At 39.6% G+C, this 19181-nt stretch overlaps 1 protein-coding gene across 1 annotated transcript in view; it reads right to left on the reverse strand.

Moving 5' to 3' along the window:
- ATP6V1C1 (ATPase H+ transporting V1 subunit C1) overlaps positions 1 to 18891 on the reverse strand; it is a 42783-nt gene extending 23892 nt beyond the window's left edge. The window contains exons 1-3 of the mRNA XM_044245173.1: positions 18706 to 18891; positions 2175 to 2345; positions 1114 to 1181 (exon numbers count right to left, since the gene is read on the reverse strand). Coding sequence (XP_044101108.1) covers positions 1114 to 1181; positions 2175 to 2306 — 200 coding nt within the window. The 5' untranslated portion in view covers positions 2307 to 2345; positions 18706 to 18891. The remainder of the gene's footprint in view (positions 1 to 1113; positions 1182 to 2174; positions 2346 to 18705) is intronic.
- Positions 18892 to 19181: the final 290 nt, after the last annotated feature.

Here is a 19181-nt window from a genome sequence, read left to right on the forward strand (position 1 = left end):
ATTTATATGAAATGTCCAGAATAAGCAAATCTTATACATATCTCAGAAAATAAAATAGCAGGGGCGCCTGGGTGGCTCAGTGGGTTAAAGCCTCTGCCTTCCGCTCAGGTCATGATCCCAGGGTCCTGGGATCGAGCCCCACATCAGGCTCTCTGCTCCGTGGAGAGCCTGTTTTCTCCTCTCTCTCTCTGCCTGCCTCTCTGCCTACTTGTGATCTCTCTCTGTCAAATAAATAAATAAAATGTTAAAAAATATATATATTAAAAAGAAAAAAGAAAATAGCAGACAGGGAATAAGGGGGACAAGAAACAGGAGGTTTGTGATGGTGGCAGTGGGAGAGTGATGAAAATGTACTATACTGACTGTGCAATGGCTGCACAACTCTTTGACTTTAACTAAAAATCACTGTACGGGCGCCTGGGTGGCTCAGTGGGTTAAAGCCTCTGCCTTCAGCTCAGGTCATGATCTCAGGGTCCTGGGATCGGGCCCCACATCTCTGCACAGCGGGGAGCCTGCTTTCTCCTTCTGCCTGCCTCTCTGCCTACTTAAGATCTCTGTCTGTCAAGTAAATAAAATATTTTTAAAAAATCACTGTACACTGTACATGTGAATTGCATGGCACATAAGTTATATCTCAGTATTAATATTAAAAAGACAGTCACCATTTTTATACTTCAAACAGCTGTATTTTATTGTACATAAATTGTACCTTCATGGGGTGCGTGGGTGGCTCAGTCAGCTAAGCCTCTGCCTTTAGCTCAGCTCATGATCCCAGGGTCCTGGGATCAAGACCAACATTGGGCTCCTTGTTCAGCAAGGGAGCCTGCTTCTCCCTCTCCCTCTGCCCCTGCTACTGTGTGCATGCTCTCTCTCTTTCTCTCAAATAAATAAGATCTTTAAAAGTAAAAAATTTTTAAAAATTTTAAAAAGAATCTCCACTTAAAAAAAAACAACTATACCTTCATAGAGAAGATTTACAAAGAAAAAAAAGTCCTTATTTTCTAAAACCATTCCAATAAGCAAAGTATTACATGTGATAATAAACCCAATGTCCAGGTAGCCTGATAATAGTGACCCTCATGTGACTCCAGTCTACGCATACAAGTACATTACCCTTCTACAAAGGCATCCAGTTTAGCCAGTTCATCCGACAAACCAACCAAGACATCCAGTGTGCCAACCTAGAAAGGAAATATACCATTTTACTACCCAGGTTTCATTCCCCCACCTTTTGTTTTACAAGGCGATACAACATCTTGATTTAGAGACCATAAATCTTAAGTTTTCCATATTTTAATTTCTAATGTGCAAGTGTGGTTAAAAAATGTTTGTCACATGTTTCAAAGCTATTTATATGTGTAAGATAATCCTCTAATTCATGGGTACAACCACTATTTAAGATGTGCAAATTCCATAATGGGAGGCCTATGCCTCTGCCTGGACTGCCCAGTGACAAGTGGCTCACCTGAGGTCATGGTTACAACAGCAGCACTTAAATAGGGGTCCAATGACTATCAGTGTCCCAAAGGAACTTATAACTCCCCAAATATTAAGAATTAGCAGTTTTAAGTATTTCTTAAATGAATATGATGTATAAACTGGCAGGGGCGCTAAGTTAACCAGCAAAATAAAAATGTGATTTTTTCCATTCCGTAAAATTACTGAGAGCCTGCTTCCCTTTGAGGCTGTTAGGTTACAGACCTTCAAGAAATGTTAAATAAATTAACTATGTTAAATAACTAGGTGAGATTTGCCAAGTATCATTAAAGAGGTTCAGTGTTAGAACACATTATTGAATATTATATGAATTCAATTAACAAAACATTGGGTTCACTGTGAAATTTAATATATATTACTAAGACTTTTCACTTCTGAAGATCATATTTGTAAATGTAATGTATCAAATATTTTCATAAGATTTCGCATCACAATTACAATTTAGAAAAGCACAGAAGTCTTAAAAAATGTCCTCTCATTTTGATAGTTTGCTTCTAAAATCTCAATCTCCTCATTATTTAAAAACTGAAGATCAAAGAGACAAGTTTTCAATTATACCAAGAGCTAGAAATGAGCTTTTTTTTTTGAAGGAACCCAGATATCTCATTTCTTTTCAAAGGTAAGCAGAGACCTCTTTGTGATGACCGCAAATGCTATTCTGCACCATGCAGTTTTACCTTTAAGTCAGGAATGTTAAACTTTGAAGCAAGAGCAAGATTGTTGTTCTTTGTAGTTGCCGCGTGCAGTTTCTCCCAAGTTTGCTGACATGTCTTCTCTCCAGGAGCAGATATAAGCCAGAACTCAGTCATATTTGTTACCAAGTATTTTTTCCAAAACCAAGAGTGACTCTGAAAGTCAAAACAAAAAATACCTTTAATACCATTTGTTTCTAAAGTATTTCAGAGTCACAGGATAAGATAAATATTAACCTGTTTCAAAATTAATCCAACACTGGCAGATGATCCCAAGCAAAGTCAAATTTACTTACCTGGAAGTAAATCCACATATATGGTAGAAGGGGATTTATTTATGATACTAGATAAAAAAAAAAAAATGACAGATTTTACACATGAAATATCTAATTTTTTTTAAAATTACAGAACATCTAAAATGGGAATTACTCAAAGAAGTGAAGCTGAAAATACCAGCTACCAACAGTTTCATTACACTAAAGAAGTAGAAGAGTCACAAATTTATAGGTTTATCTTAAGAGTTTTAAGATGTAAAACCAAAACAGGAAATTTAAAAACATGCATAAGTTTTACCTTTGAGAAGGTAACTCAAGGTAGGTAATTCCTTTGAGAAGGAATTGAATCACTGCATTTGAACAGTACCCACTAAATAAATTTATCACATCTGGCTTAGCAACTCCTACAAAGTTACCAAATTGGTTGTTAAATTTAATCCATATTCAACCTAAAGGAACCTCTTCAAATCCCTGGCATATACTTAGTAGCCATCAAACATTTATAAATTTGCAAAAAAAAAAAAATCTTGCCATTGCCTCACACATAAAAAATACGATGGGGGAGTGGCGGGGGGTGATACACCACCCCTGGATCTGAGTGAGAGGCTGTGGATCCCCTTCCAAAAACTCCATTAAGACACAACGAACCCTCGGGTGCCTGGATGGCTTAGTCAGTTAAGCTTTTGCCTTCGACTCAGGTCATGATCTCAAGGTCCTGGGATCAAGTCCCACACTGGGCTTCCTGCTCAGCAGAAAAGTGGCCTCTCCCTCAACCTGCTGCTCCCCCTGCTTGTGATCTCTGTCAAATAAATAAATTAATTAAATCTTTAAAAAGTAAATAAAGACACAACCACCCTCTTCTACAACTTCCCTCCCTTCCTCACTCCCTCACACAGAAAAACAGAAGTCTAGAGTCAAATCTATTCAGAATCTAAGTAGGTAAAGTACCAAACTCCTAAAAATGAAAATGTTACCATATCATTATTTCCACTTTAATATTTCTTCATTAGAACCACCATAAACTTTCCGACTACCAGTGATTGTTGACACTCTCCTGAATAGAAAATAACTACCTTACAAAACTGTCCTGATAAAAAAAATCATATGAATGTAGAAAGACTCTATAAATTTAAATTTCCTTTAAAATGTAAAGTATTAGAGCTAATCATAATGGACTTTTATCAATTTCATAATTTCACTCAACCTATTTTTAAATTTATAACTGAAGTAATCCCATGCAATTATTATACAACTGAAAGTGCATTCTATATATTTCTCTTTTTCCAATTTCTGTATCTATTGTATACCAGGTACTATTGTAAATGTTTTATACATTATTATCTCAATCATCCCAACACCTCTGAGATACATATCATCCTCCCCACCTACAGATAAGAAATTCAGACAGGTTAAACTGGTATAAATATAGATAGTGGTATTACTATCTCAGAAATTTTACTCTAAAATGATTTTTCCAACATTAATGATAAAGATGCATTTAAGAGCTACACTCTATCAAAAGATCAACAAAATAAACACAAGACTTGTTTGTGATGGCAAGCCCTGAAAAAGCATTTGGTCTGGCCAGAAAACAGTACAGATTAACTGGCCATCCATAGAAGGAAGCCACACAGAGCACCAACTTCTAAAGAAGCCATCCAGAGGTAAGCTTTGACTTGAAAACAAAACCATCACTAGCATACCTGAGAAACTTCAAATGTTAAATTTTAAAGCTATAAAATACCATTCTACCCATATTCTTTTCCAACTTAATTTTTTCATTCAGCCTGTTTTCTGGGGTTATTCATGGTGATCCATATATTGTAGTTCATTCATTTTAAGTGCTATAAGGCATTTTATGAATAACCTAAGATTTATTATACATTTTCTTCTGGAAGGAGAGTTACATTTTACTTTTTTGGCTATTATAAACAATTTTCAGAGAACAGCCTTGTGCATGTCTGTTTTTGTGAAAGTCTCTCTCCAGAACAGAGAGAAGTAAAACAGCTGAATTGAGTATGATAATATGGTAGACCGTCTTCAAATATGGAGGTGACAAGTCTTTCCATGCTTCAATACAATGTGACTGCCACTCCTCCCATCAAAAGGTGGATTCTATTTCTCCTCACCTACAATCTGGGCTGGTCTTGTGACTTGCTCTGACCAACAAAACTCAAGGAAGCCATACTATGTGAGTTCAGGACCCAGGCCCAAGAGGCCTTGCAACTTTCACTTCTGTTTCCTGGAAGGTCCCCAGATCACCATGAAAGGAAGCATGTAGTCTAGTCTATGGGAAAATAAGAGGCCACATGGCAAAGAACCAGCAATACTAGGGCTGACAACCAGCATACGCTGTGAAACAGCTGAGTTTCTTGAAACTTCCAGCGTAGTGGATGTTCCAGCTGAATGCAGCCCTATCAAGCCCAAATGAAATAATCAGAAAAAGCACTGAGAAAACCCAAAGAATCAGGGGAAATAAAAAAATCACTGTTTTAAGCCACTGAAGTTTGGGGTGGTTTGTTACATATCATGAGATAATGGACAAAACCATCATCAACTTTGCTGGGTCCTGTCAAACCGTTCTCTGAAGCAGTTACCAACTGAAGTTCCCACACAACAGTATACACTGTTCATAAATAGATTATTTACAGGAAAATAAAAAAACATGTAAAGGAGAAAGGTACATCAGCTATGTATTTAAGATTTCTTTAAAAAAATATCTGGGGCAAATATGGCAAAATGTTAATACCTGGTAAAAATCTGAGTAATGGGTACATGGATGTCTGTTGATGTGAAATAGTGGAGTTTTTCTAAATACTTGAAATATTTCAAAATTAAGCATTTTAACTGTTATAAGAACATAATTACCTTATGATAAAATAAAACAATACCTAGCAAATTTATAAAAATTAAATTTTATTAAACTTTCAAATGGAATATCCAGAAGAATAAAGAAGTCTTATTACTATGTTAATCCTCTGACTACAATTTTCTGTTTTAATACTAGTAGATGCTTTCTAACCTGTTTATGTTATGACCAGGCATAATAATATACTGAGCAAAAACCTTTTTGATGTTCTGGAATTCTAAAAAATATTTTAGGGTCGACATATTCAGCAACTCTAATCACGTAAGATTGTAAGTTAAGAGCTTGGGCTACACCTATATTAACTACTGGACCCATTTCAGTTAAGTTGCTTTTTAAATTAAATTCCTGATGAAATGTTGTGGGTCAATCTCCTGCTTTCCTGTCATTGCCTAACCCTGTCCTCTATTGCCTAAAATCCTGGGTCACCTCAGTTAAGCTGCTCCAAACCTTGCTATCTTTTCACTTGTCTTTGGCCACTTCAGCATTAGCTTTTGCCTATCTCCTCCATCTAATATTCTCACATTGATCAAATCTAGCTTTTTTAGCCCAAACACCAATTACAGGACTACCTTGAATTTTAAAATTCTTGGTTGATTAGAAAATCCAATAACATCTTTCAACCTCTTTTAATAATTCAGATCTTCTCCATAACAGTAGTTTTTGGAAATTTGAGGTTTTATTGTAATTATTTATACAAATGATTCAGTTAAATTATATCTGATGACATTTTATACATCCTCTCCCCTCAAAATGCAGGTGATTAAATTCTTCCTGAGATTTTAAAATTATCCAAACTGCAGCTTCTTCAAAGACTGTAATAATATGAGCTATTACAGTAGATGTCACTATCATACCATTTAGAGTTCTAGAAAATTTCTTTCATCCAATAGGTTTCCAAAGTATTTCAAGAAATTAAAGAAAAAAAAAAGAACCCCATTTCTTATTTATAAATACCTGTCCTGCCCTATTTCACTGAGCTTTTATCAGGATCAAATGAAATAATGTCATGATAATTCTAAGCCAAAGTAGAGTCCAGTATTGTCTAGGAAAGGGGTACCTGAGTTTGAGCCCCACCTGAGATTACTAAAGAAAAAGGAAAAAAAAAAAACACGTTAAAAAAATGTCTAGGGAACTTACAGAAAGTATTCTAATTCCATTTTTCTTTTTTTTAAATTTTATTTATTTATTTGACACAGAGAGAGAGGTCACAAGTAGGCAGAGAGGCAGGCAGAGATAGAGTAGGGGGCAGGCAGAGAGAGAGGAGGGAGCAGGCAGTGAGCCCGATGTAGGGCTCGATCCCAGGACCCTGAGATCCTGACCGGAGTCGAAGGCAGAGGCTTAACCCACTGAGCCACCCAGGCGCCCTCTAATTCCATTTTTCAACTAGAGACCTCTCTGGGGTCTTTCTGGCGATGGGGAGGAAGAAGTGTCCTCTGTTTGGTACTGTTATACACATCTCCTATACTATCTCATTTAATTTTCAAGACAGCCCTATGAGCTAGGCAATAATACTTGGAGAGGTTACTAATTTACCAAGGTTAAACAAGTGGCAAATGGGGTTCGAATCTCACTGTGTTGGACTGTAAAGGCTATGTTCTTTCTATTGTGTCATGCTAGAAGAAAATGTTCTGCACTCAGACCCAACTGAGCTCTCCTATTTGGAGAGATCCACTTGTAACCTTAAACCTCTTCGTCCTGTTTCCTTCCAGGCTCCCAGCAACCTGTAGGCCCAAGGAATTCTGCTAGATAAAGGGACCTGATTTGAGCTTCCTTTCCCTTTTCGTTTCAGCAGGATCATCACAATTTCAAAAACAGCAACAGCTAGCACCCCAAACTATCCTAGCTTCTGGAAGAAACAAGATCGCCAAACAGAAAAGGAAAGTAAAATAAAATAAAATAAAATAAAATACTCAAAAGACCTAGAGATAGAATTTATATTAAATTTAAAAAGAGACCTGGATTTCAGAAAGAAAAAGTCACAAACTCTGAAGTCCAAAATAGTTACAATCTTAACTTTATCCATTCTCATTCATTTCCTCATCTGTGGAATACTACAAATCTCTTCACACAGCCGCTGGAAGGAGTCAACAAAATGATGAATGTAAGAAATGCCCATGAAAACAGCATCAGTAAGTCTCTTGCAAAATCCTCTTTTCTCTGTTTCTGATCAATGTCCACTGTTATCCTGTGGACACAAGTCACATAAAAAATTTCTCCTTGCGTGCCTTGGATGGTTCAGTGGGTTAAGCCTCTGCCTTTGGCTCAGGTCACGATTTTACAGTCCTGGGATTGAGCCCTGCATCAGGCTCTCTCCTCGGCAGGGAGCCTGCTTCTCCCTCTCTCTCTGCCTGCCTCTCTGCTTACTTGTGATCTCTCTATATATATCAAATAAAGAAATAAAATCTTTTAAAAAATTTCTACTTGAGGGGCACCTGGCTGGTTCACTTGGTAGAGATGTGACACTATATCTTGGGGTCACTGAGTTCAAGTCCCATGCTGAGTATAGAGTTTACTTAATTAAAAAAAAAAAAAAAAACCGGGGCACCTGGGTGGCTCAGTGGGTTAAGCCACTGCCTTCGGCTCAGGTCATGATCTCAGGGTCCTGGGATCGAGTCCCGCATCAGGCTCTCTGCTGGGCAGGGAGCCTGCTTCCCTCTCTCTCTCTCTGCCTGCCTCTCCGTCTGCTTGTGATTTCTCTCTGTCAAATAAATAAATAAATAAAATCTTAAAAAAAAAAACTTGAAATTTAAGAAACTTTAGGCTCAGTTCCAAATAAAATGTATCTTTGCAGACAAATATACGTACATGCTTTTTAGATCAGCAAATGAAATCCATATTGCTAAACACCTTTCCCCTTTTATCTCAGCTGCATGGAAACAGTCAAAACTGGGTGTCCACTGGTTATCTTCTCATCACAACCTAGACACTTCCACCTCCTCTGTATGCTTCAAATGACTTCTGTTTTTAATCCTAATAATTTCCCTTTATGTCACTGAATATACTGGAAGTCAGGCATATATACAAATTGTATGTTAAACAAAAGAGAAAATTAAAAGGCTCTCCAATCAAACGTTGAGCTCCTCAAGACTAAGATCTAGGTCTAAGTCCTTCTGCTCTATGTAGGTATAAATGTGTGTATACAGGGTGCCTGGGTGGCTCAGTCAGTTAAGCGTCTGACTCTTGATTTCAGCTCAGGTCATGATCTCAGTGTCGTGGGATCAAGCCCTGCAATGGGCTCCACGCTCAGCTGGGAGTCCACTTTTCTTTCTCTGCCCCAAATTCTGCTTGCATGTTCTCTCTCGAAAATAATGTTTCCTAATCTTTAAAAAAAAAAAAAAAAAAAAAAAGTTTTTTAAATGTGTGTATAGTTTTGCTCTTGAAGATGTTATCTATACTCAAGGGAATTCCAGGCTAGATGCTAAACATTCTCCCCAAATTTTTTTTTCTTTTTTTTTTTTTCTCATCTTTTTCTCCCCAAATTTTTATCTCTAGTCCAGGCCCTCCATTGCCTCGAGAGCTATACCCACCAAGCCTCCTCAACTAAGTACAAAATGTCTCCACTTGGATGTCTCAAAAGCACCTAAAACCCAACATTTCTAGTCAAAACTCATAATCTTTCCCCCAAAACCATGTCCTACTCCAGTGTTCCCTGAGTCAGTCAGGTATACCCCTGCAACATTAGACAATTAGAATTATCAAATGTCATCAAGGTAACAGCCAATACCTATTGGCCACTTCCTATTTACTAGCACTAGTCAAAACCCTCCATACATATAAACTCATTTCAAACAAACTTATCAGACAGGTAGTAGTTAAAAATGAAGAAACAAAGGCACAGAAAGTGCCTCATACATTAGGAGATAAATCATATAATATGTATCGTGATTTGCTAAGATGGTATCATATCATTAAATGCTAAGAATGAAATGTATTTTATGTTTTCATAGCACCTTCTTTTTAGTATTTCCCTGAGGAACACTTTTTATTAATATCTTTCTTCCAAATAAATAGCCCCTTCAGGTAGGTGGTAGTTTTTGCTCACAACTCAGTATCCTCCGTACCTAGCACAGAGGTCAGTATGTAGAACCTCAAAAAGTATCTGGAGAATACTCTCTTTTTTTAAAGATTTTATTTTTCGGGGCGCCTGGGTGGCTCAGTGGGTTAAGGCCTCTGCCTTCGGCTCGGGTCATGATCTCAGGGTCCTGGGATCGAGCCCCGCGTCGGGCTCTCTGCTCGGCGGGGAGCCTGCTTCCTCCTCTCTCTCTGCCTGCTGCTCTGCCTACTCATGATCTCTGTCTGTCAAAATAAATAAATAAAATCTTAAAAAAAAAAAAGATTTTATTTTTCTGAGAAAGTGTGCACACATGCACTCATGAGTGGGGGGAGGGGCAGAGAGAGAGGGACAAGCAGACACCCCGAAAAGCAAGGAGCCCTACACAGTGCTTGATCTCGAGCCCTGAGACCATGACCTGAGCCAAAGTCAGAAGCTTAAATGACTGAGCCATGTAGGAGCCCCTGAATATTCTTGAATGAATAAATCACTATGCGGATTAAATAAGATAACACAGTTCAAGTACCTGGTTTATCACTGGTTAACTCCCTTCACTTCTCTGGTATTTTAAAAAATCAACTTTATTGAAATATGCTTCATATACAATAAAATGCACTCATTACAAAGGTACTGTTTAATGAGCTGACAAACGTACATGCTTGTGTAGCCACCACTGCAACCATGATGAAAAACATTTCTGTGATCCCAAAGCCTTTCCTTAAACCCAGTCCCAGTCAATTCCTATCGCACTGCCAGCCTGGACAGATGGTGATCTGCTGTCATGCTACACTTTTGACTGTCTAGAAATCATTGTAAATAGAAAATATATTATATATTCTTTGCATCTGACTCCTTTTGCTCACAAATCTTTGACGTTAATCCATGATATATGATGAGTAGAAGTACACCGTTTCATTGCTTATACTTCATAACATGAATGTACTACAGTTTGCTTATTTATTTGTCTGGTGATGGACACTTGGGACTGTTTCTGGTTTGGGGCCTTTGACAATAGAAGTGCTATGAACATTGCACTACAAAGCTTCCTTTGAAAATGGATTTTCACTTTTCTTGGATAAACATCAAGAAATGGAATTCCTGAGTTGAATAATTAGCATATATTTAACTTCATAAGAAGCTGCCAAACTGTTTTCCAAAGTAGATACGTTAACAAAGTATGCAAGTTCCAGCTGTTATACAGGCTCACCAATACTTACTGCTGTGAAGCTCAATTCTGCTAATTTACCAATTTCTTCTTTTATAAAAATGCTGTGGTTTAAGAAAAATTTGCCTACTCTACAGCTTGAACCCCACTGAGTTTCTTGAATCTATGTTTAGTTTTCATCAAATTTGAAAAAATTTCATCCATTATCATTTTCAGGTTATTTTTCAGCTTCCCATTCCCTTCTTTTGAGACAAAATTCACATGTAAAACTACCCAATACTGTCGCACAGGTCAAAAAACTTCTATCCATTTTTTCAGTGGCTTTTCTAGGCTTCAGTTTGGGTACTTCTGGCTCCCTCCTCTAGATTGCTGAATTCTTCTTTACAGTATCCTGCTATTCATCTCACAAAGTGAATTTTTCACTTTAGGTGTATTTTTCAGCTTTTTAAGTTCCATTTTTTCTTGTAAAGTAGGCTTCAAAGCAGGGCTTGACTGTAGTAATACTGTGAGCACAACGAAAATGTATTTCTTTGGTAATAAGGGAACAACTGTTCACTTTTATTAAAAAAAAAAAAGAACAGATAGAGCTTGAATAAATGCCCCGCACATTCATACGTGTCATTAATTTAGAAATATATGGCATGGTTACATGACGGATAAAATATAAATTAATTTTAAAGCATTAAAAAGACATAATTTGCCAATATTAATGCTAGTTCTATAGTACAGAAATGATTTTTGTTCTGTGGCACTGAGAAACATGTATCAACCCACTTTTTCTATGGCAGGTTATAAACTTAAAATGTGAAAAGCAGTATGAAATATGGAATCAGGTACAGAACAAAACAAAATCTGAGTGAACTCTTGCTGTGCTCAAGAAATGCAAATTCTTATTTAATTTTTGAAGGACAGAATACAGAGGATTTTAAATACCCTCCATAAACATAGCAGGTGGCTTTGTGACCACAGTGTACAGAGTTCTGATTCATTCCCAAAACATCCCCTTGAAAACTTTTTGCAGCTCTAAAAATACTGGTAATAGGCTTAACAACTCACATAAATGTACACTTCTAGTTTGTTTTTCTTGGAAGTAAGACGCAAATCTGCCTGTCCTCACTGTCATCACGACTGTATTTGTCTTAGTTTATTTGTCTTAGTTTTTCTGCCTTACCTTCACAATCTTCCTGACCTCTAACAACCTTGACCTCAGGCCTGCCTGCCTTTAGTTCTCTTCCTCCTTGCCTCTGCTCAGACAGTCCATTTTGCACAAAACTTCTCTTCTTGTCTAAACCAACTCAAACTTCCCTTAACAAAAAGATTTTCCCAACTAAGCCTAACTATGTTAGGCTTATTATCCACTATTATAATCCCAAACCAGTATATTCCCAAACCAGTATATTCCCCTCAGTATGGTCCCTCCAACCCATTTAAATCCATGTAATTGGGCGCCTGGATGGCTCAGTGGTTTGAGCCGCTGCCTTCGGCTCAGGTCATGATCTCAGGGTCCTGGGATTGAGTCCCGCATCGGGCTCTCTGCTCAGCAGGGAGCCTGCTTCCTCCGCTCTCTCTCTCTGCCTGCCTCTCTGCCTACTTGTGATCTCTCTCTGTCAAATAAATAAATAAAATCTTTAAAAAAAAATCCATGTAATTAACCACATTAAATAAAGCAGATACCTATTTGGTGTTTTGTCTCACATCTCTTGTTGAGTGTAACTGTTTTCAGGGTCATATCATTCATGTCACCAAATGTTGTGGGTGCTTAAGTTTATAGAACTGTGATAGGATCTAAGAAGCAAAACAAATGGAATGCACTCCCTCTCTTGAAGGAACTTACAATCATGTACACACAGGTCTATATGAGCAGATATGTCTGTGTGTGCCATTAGAGGTAGGAGGAAAACTCAAGTGACGAGACAAAAAAGAAAAATCAAGGCAGGATACATTGGAAGGGTGCCTGAGTGGCTCAGTCTATTAAGTATCTAACTCTTGATTTCAACTCAGGTCATGAGCTAGGGACACGTAGATCAAGCCCCGAGTCAGGCTCCGAGTCAGGCTCCACGCTTAGGGCAAAGCCTGATTGCGATTCTCTCCCTCTCCCCCAACCCCGCCCCGCTGCTTGTGTACATCCACACTTTTTCTCTAATAATAAATAAAATCTTAAAAAAAGAAAAATACATTGGAGCAAAAGAGAAACACAAAAGAAAAAGAAAAAGAAAAAGGAAAACCTGGGTACAAAGCTCTGAGATCGTTTATTTACTGTGCCAACCCACTACTGGGAATTTGAAGGCTGTAGATTATTTTCCTACCATAACTGATGTCAATGTAAAAAAACAGTAAAGCAATAACTATCACAACAATATAAAAGATTAGGATAAAAGGTCAAAGAGAGACCTGCTGTCATGTCTTCTTGAAGGTGTGACCCTGACCCAACACAGCGGCAACCACAGAAAACAGTACAGCACCCCAGTAAGTGTTCCAATACTTAACTGATTTCAATGCTTTCAACAAACCAATAGTCTCTGAAATGCAACCACTTTCCACAGTAAATAAAATTTCTCAACAACTTAAGACTGAAGGTGGTTTACATGCAAAACAACCTCCTTTTCAGTCCTTGAAAATACCAAGTTTACTAAGTAGCCTATTGTTTACAAGTGCAAGAAGATACACCTCAGATGTCAGCGAAATATCACACTGCCTTCCAACTGTGACACATCAACCTTTAAGAGAATTCATCAGTGCAAAAGATTTACCACCATCCATTCATTTTTTTTAAAAAGTGCCACATCCTACCCCAGAAACTGTTAACACCATAAAAATAAAAAGTAAGAACAACTGTTTCCTTTTCAAATGTTGAAATTCTACCCTTCAAAACAGAAGCATTGTAATTGAGATTGTGGGAAGGTTTACTGGTAATAAAACTTGTTTAAAAGTTTCCAATAACTAAAAGGGGAATTTTACCTTTCAAGGAGTAGTCTCATGATTTATACAGAAAAAAACTTAGAAATTGTCAGAACATACACACCTTCTTCAAATAAATCTTAATCTTTTTGTTTCCAACTGCAATATTTAAAATTGCTCTATAATCCCATTACAGATTACCTGAATTTTATGCCAAAAATACATCTAAAGATGGAAGACAATTTTATCTTTAACAGACATATTTTATAAACTACCATCTTTTTTGGTATAAGCAAATACCATGAGCAAGAGCAAGGGAGTACATGAGCAGGGGAGCAGTGGGGATGGGGTGGGGGCAAGCCAGGTAGAGGGAGAGAATCTCAAGCAGACTCCCAGCTGAAAGCAGAACCCAAAGCAGGACTCCATCCCAAGACCTACCAGATCACGACCTGAGCTGAAATCAAGAGTTGGGAGCTTAACTGACTGAGCCACCCAGGTGCCCCTAAACTAGCGTGTTCTTATATCACAGTTGGCTAAAAATTACTGTGTAAAAGCCAAGCCTTAACTTTTACATAAATATCACTTATAAAAACTGAAATGCTGGGGGGTGGGGGGTGGATTGTGTTCGGGCATGTAAGGGAAAATTTCTTGCAATTTCTAGTAAAGGTAGGTGAATTGGTAGACATGGCGGGAGGACACTGTATACCTATTACTGAAAGTAATCATCAGGACCTTCTGAGCTCCCAGAGACTTCCTCTCTGCCAGAGGCAACTCAGCAATGACCCAAGGAACGAACAATTCCTTCCATGCGAGGGGAATCCCTGAATCTACACTCATGGCTCCCAAAGTGTTACTTCCCTTTCATTTTGGGCTGGTATTTTATAACACTGATTGGACCACAATATCACATTCCACCAGAAGGTGCTTTTATCTCTAACACAATGTAGCCTGAAACTCACCAAGTTACAGACTTTCAAGTTAGTTTTTCCCAATTCATCACTTCAGTAAGCTTGAGATTCTGTTTGATAGCGACAACCACTTACTGAATCACTTACTATGTGATAAGCACGTCAATATGCTATGCAATTTTGCATTTAACTTCTTCAAAGATGTTACTACCACCCCCAGCTGTAGATGGAAGAACAGTTAATGAAATCATCTGTCCAAGATCACATGACTAGAGACTATACATATTTTACAGCTAGTTTATTAAAATACTATTCTTAACTTCTTTACCCTCAATATCTAACAGAGTATCTGTCCCTTAACAAGCACTCAAATTTCTGTCCGACAAATAAATGGTAGCACCACATGCAAGTGTTTCATAACCAAATGGTACGTCTCTCCTCCAGGAGAACTGTATGGGAACATTTTAGGTTGTCCCAACATGGAGGCTACTAACTGCATTTCGTGGATGGGGACCAAACAACAGACCATCTTGTCCAAAATGCCAGTAACACCCGTACAGAAACATTAAGCTATAGCCTGGTTCATAAAGAAAACCTTCATGGTCAAGTTAACCCACTTGCTAATCAGCTTAATTTACAAATAACTTCCTATTCACTGATAGCTTGCTTCCAATATCTTTAAAACCACACCAGCTTCTTTTTATAAAACACCATTTTTTGCACCTACCGGGCATTTTATTTTCAAATACACACACATCCCATTTTAGACAAAGAGCTAATCCTCTTTTACCCACTGATGTAACCAAAGCACTTCTCTTCCACAGCTCACCTGGCTCCTTTTGGAACTTAATAAGTATAAAGCAGATTTACACTGTGATATAACATTAGAAGTAGATTACCACTAGAAAATAATTGTGCTTCATTATCAAGAACATAGTTTGAAATTTCCTGTTCCAAGGCTCACTCGTGTCAGTAAGAAATTTTAGAATATCATGGGTCCTGACCTGAGCTATCTTTCCAAGGTCACTGTATTAATAGTTTCTATTTCTACTACGTCTTAAAAGAGTTGTTGAAATGGGAATCTAACATCAATTAGTTTACATCTGAAACAGCATATAATTCCACATCCAGAGGGTGAAAAAGATTTACTTCTGCAGACAGATCAAAATATACACAAGAACAAAATTTAACTAGGAGATACTAGGTCAAAACTGTAGCTACCCCTAAACAGACTCAAGTTCAATAGGAAGATGCTTTGGAAGTGGTGGACTACAAGGAGATCCCTCTGCAAAGGTTTATTTTGGCATTCCAGTTTTGCTCTTTGGCCAATGGAATTATTTCACAAGTTATGGAAATAATCACAGAATAGTATTTTTGAAGCCCTAAATATTTTTTGGTTGCAAAAGCCAATGTCAATGAGGTTCCCTAAAATTGATATGCCAAAAATTAAAAACAAGCATCTCCTGCCCAGTTCTAAAAGCAGAATTACACTACCTCTCAGCATTTGCTTCTGTCAGATCCCGAGTACTGTTTCTTTAGATTTTATCTAGTCCCTGCAAGATACACCAAAAGAGAAAAAGATCCGGGAGTTCGGAGACACAACCCCAAGGCTCGGTCTTCAGCATCACTCGAGACTTGCTTGTTGCCAAAGAACTGTGATTGACAACCTGAGCGCAGTGAGCTCCACTCTGCAGCTCTTTATCCCCTCCAGTGCAACTGTAAATTGACTAGCTTGACCCAAGCTTACAGAAAAGCAGTTTTGTTTTGTTTTGTTTTGTTTTTTTCAGAGAGAGAGGGAGAAAGAGCGAGCACAGGCAGACAGAGAGGCAGGCAGAGAGGCAGGCAGAGGCAGAGGGAGAAGCAGGCTCCCTGCCGAGCAAGGAGCCTGATGTGGGACTCGATCCCAGGACGGGGGAATCATGACCTGAGCTGAAGGCAGCTGCTTAACCAACTGAGCCACCCGGCAGTTTTGAAAGCAATGACCACCAATGCCAAATCCCTTGAAGGTGTCCTACAAGAAAAAGTTCACCAAAAGTGCCAATGTGCTGAATCAGGAAATTCATCCTCTCTAGACACGGCTGTGGTTAAGCATTATGTAGGTAATCAGCAGGAAAAGTACACCAGCAGTCAGCACCCTGTGAAAGTTCTGCCAGACTGAGACAAATCTGTTTCTAGTTCCAAGGGTCTGGAAAGGTTCCTATCTATAAAATGAAATGCATTTTCATCTACTCTCTCTCAAAGACCTGTCAGGACAAAATAAACATGAAAGGTAACTGAGTCTACCCTGTTACTGCTATTCAATAACAGGTACTCTGGAGAAGTAACATTACCAAAGGGTAAGTCTGGAAGGCCAAAACAGATTTTGGCAAAGGAACCTTCAGTCAACCCCCAAATGATCCAGCCTCCCCTGTCCTCAGGACTGCTTAGGGGGTAGTTATAACTACCTTCAGTGAAGGATCAAAATAGAATCTAACCATTCTTTCCCTTCCCAACTCCTTAGCTCCTCTAAAAGTGAATATGGTAAAACCTTCTCCTTAATTCCTCGGTGGAAAGAGAAATTCCACCTTCAAATCCTTCCGTGGCTCTCCATTTCCTATGGGAGGAAACTACTAAATTCCCTTACCATCTCTTGGAATTACAACAGTGTCCTCCTGAAGTGGTTTTCCCTCATTCAGTTTTGCACCCTCCACATTCTCACTAAATGTTATTTTTAAAAACCACATCTAACTCACTCTACTACCTATCATCTTCACTGGCTTTCCTTTGCTTTTAGTATAAAAAGGCCTGCTGGGCCCAATCCCAGCCTTCCCCAACCTGCCTCTCTCACGCATTTCTCTCCGGATTCAACCCTGCTAGTCCTCTTACTTTTCAAAAGCTTTACTCTTCTTCACATCTCAGGGTACTGACATATGCTGTTCCTTCTGTTTTGAACGTTTTTTACTCACACTTTCACACCCTTTTTAGCCTCTTTTCAGATGTCAGTTTGAAAGTCATATGCTCCAAAAAGCCTCCTTTGAACTTCCTCTAAAGGCCATGTCCTTTACAAACTCTTTCACACCACTGTTATTCCTCCCAAACACATTTCACACTTGCATAATTATTAAGACCCATCTTCTCCACTCGACTGGAAACTCTATGAGAGTGTTTTCTAAACCTTCTAAACCTTCCTACCAGCATAGTACTTGGTATATAGCTCAATATATATCAGTAGAATGAATGAGTAAATATTAAAGTCTTCAGTATCTGACCCCACTTTATTTCTCACTTCTCTATAATTCAAAATCACCACAAAGCTGGACTCCCCTAGAACCACTCTTTCATTGCATCTTCAGGCATTCAAATCCTGCCTAGACGCCTTTCCCTGCCTAGAAAGTTCTCATTTCTCTCCACCTGTTCAAATCCCACTGGCTTGCAGAGATCCAACCCCCGTTGCCTTTCCTCCAGGATATTTCCTGATAGTGTCAGTTCATACTATTGTCCCTGCTCCACAATTCCAAAGCACTTAGCAATTTTTTTGATAATTACATACAGCCTCATTGTACTTCAATGTGTCGTGTGTGTGACTTATCTCCCCAACATCGGTTCGAACTCCTAAGGCTGGACCGTTTACAGCCCCGTTCCTGCACTCCCAGAGTAGTGCTAAGTACTGAGTTCTCGCTGAAACATTTTATTTTTCCCTATCATACCAGAATTTTCCTCTGAAAAGAGTATCTGCTTCTCTTTACCCGTTTCTCAGGTGATTCAATTTGCCTTACGTGATTCCCCCCTCAAGTTCCTTTCCAGGGGTTTCTTGCCTATCTTTCCCCCATCTAATAAAAAACAGTTTGAGTTCTCTGGATTCTTGTTCTTTCCCCTGCCTACAAAGGCCCTGCATCCTCTGGGAGAGTCCCATGCCTGTAGTGAAGGGTTGCTAGGCCCTTTAAACTGTCATCTCCCGACTCACAAGCGCGTATGCCCAGTGAAGACTCTTGAGCTCGCTGTGACCTCACACACACCACCCCAGATCCTCATCTGGGCCACTCTGTCGCATTTCATCCCTCTAAATCAAGAGGCGTGTATTCGCTCCCCTCACCCCTTCCAAGGAGAAATGTCCCAGACCCGCAGTGTTTCTCCTTCCTGTCTCGGCTATTCAGTACCCCCTAGGGCCATTTCTTTTTCCCTTCTTCCTCTTCCTTAGAAACAGAACCCACGCCCAAGGTTTCAACGAACCAACGCCGAGAAACCAAACACAACGATGCAGCCAGCTCCAACGCCACAGCCTCTGCCCCTGCACCCACCCCCATCCCTCCCAGACGGCGACCGCAGCGCAAGGTTCGGCCTGGCCATCCGGGGTAACCATCGCTCACTGACCCAGAAAGGTGTCAAACGACGAAGTGGCTGCACTAACAGGTACGGAGGCGGTCAGCCTTGCAGACGTTAACGGCTCAGCGCTCCATCCCTGCCGGACCTAAGCTCCGGCCTCACGGCTTTCCCCGACCCCAGCGCCTACGGAGCAAGTCACGTGCCAGCCGGAGCAGTCAGCTGACCGCGGCGCGCGCCGCTTCGCCTACGCGCGCGCCACTGCGCAGCCGCAGCTGCCGTCGCAGCGGCGACCTCCCCGGAGGGGCGGGGCCGGGAGGTCCTCCCGGGAGGCCGGGAGACCCGGGAAAGTTGACAGAGGTGGTTCCGGGGTGGGTGGGCTTTGCCGCCTCTGCTAGTGTCCTGACGCTGTCTGGTCCGCCTCTTGTGAACGTCATCGCCACCATCCCTAACCTTATGCCACTTTTTCGGTTTTCTGTGGGTCAGACTTAGTCTCCAGCCCCCTGCACAGGCTGCTCCTCTCGGGG

This window comes from Neovison vison, chromosome 4 (genome assembly GCF_020171115.1).
Source record: "Neovison vison isolate M4711 chromosome 4, ASM_NN_V1, whole genome shotgun sequence".
NCBI lineage: Eukaryota > Metazoa > Chordata > Mammalia > Carnivora > Mustelidae > Neogale > Neogale vison.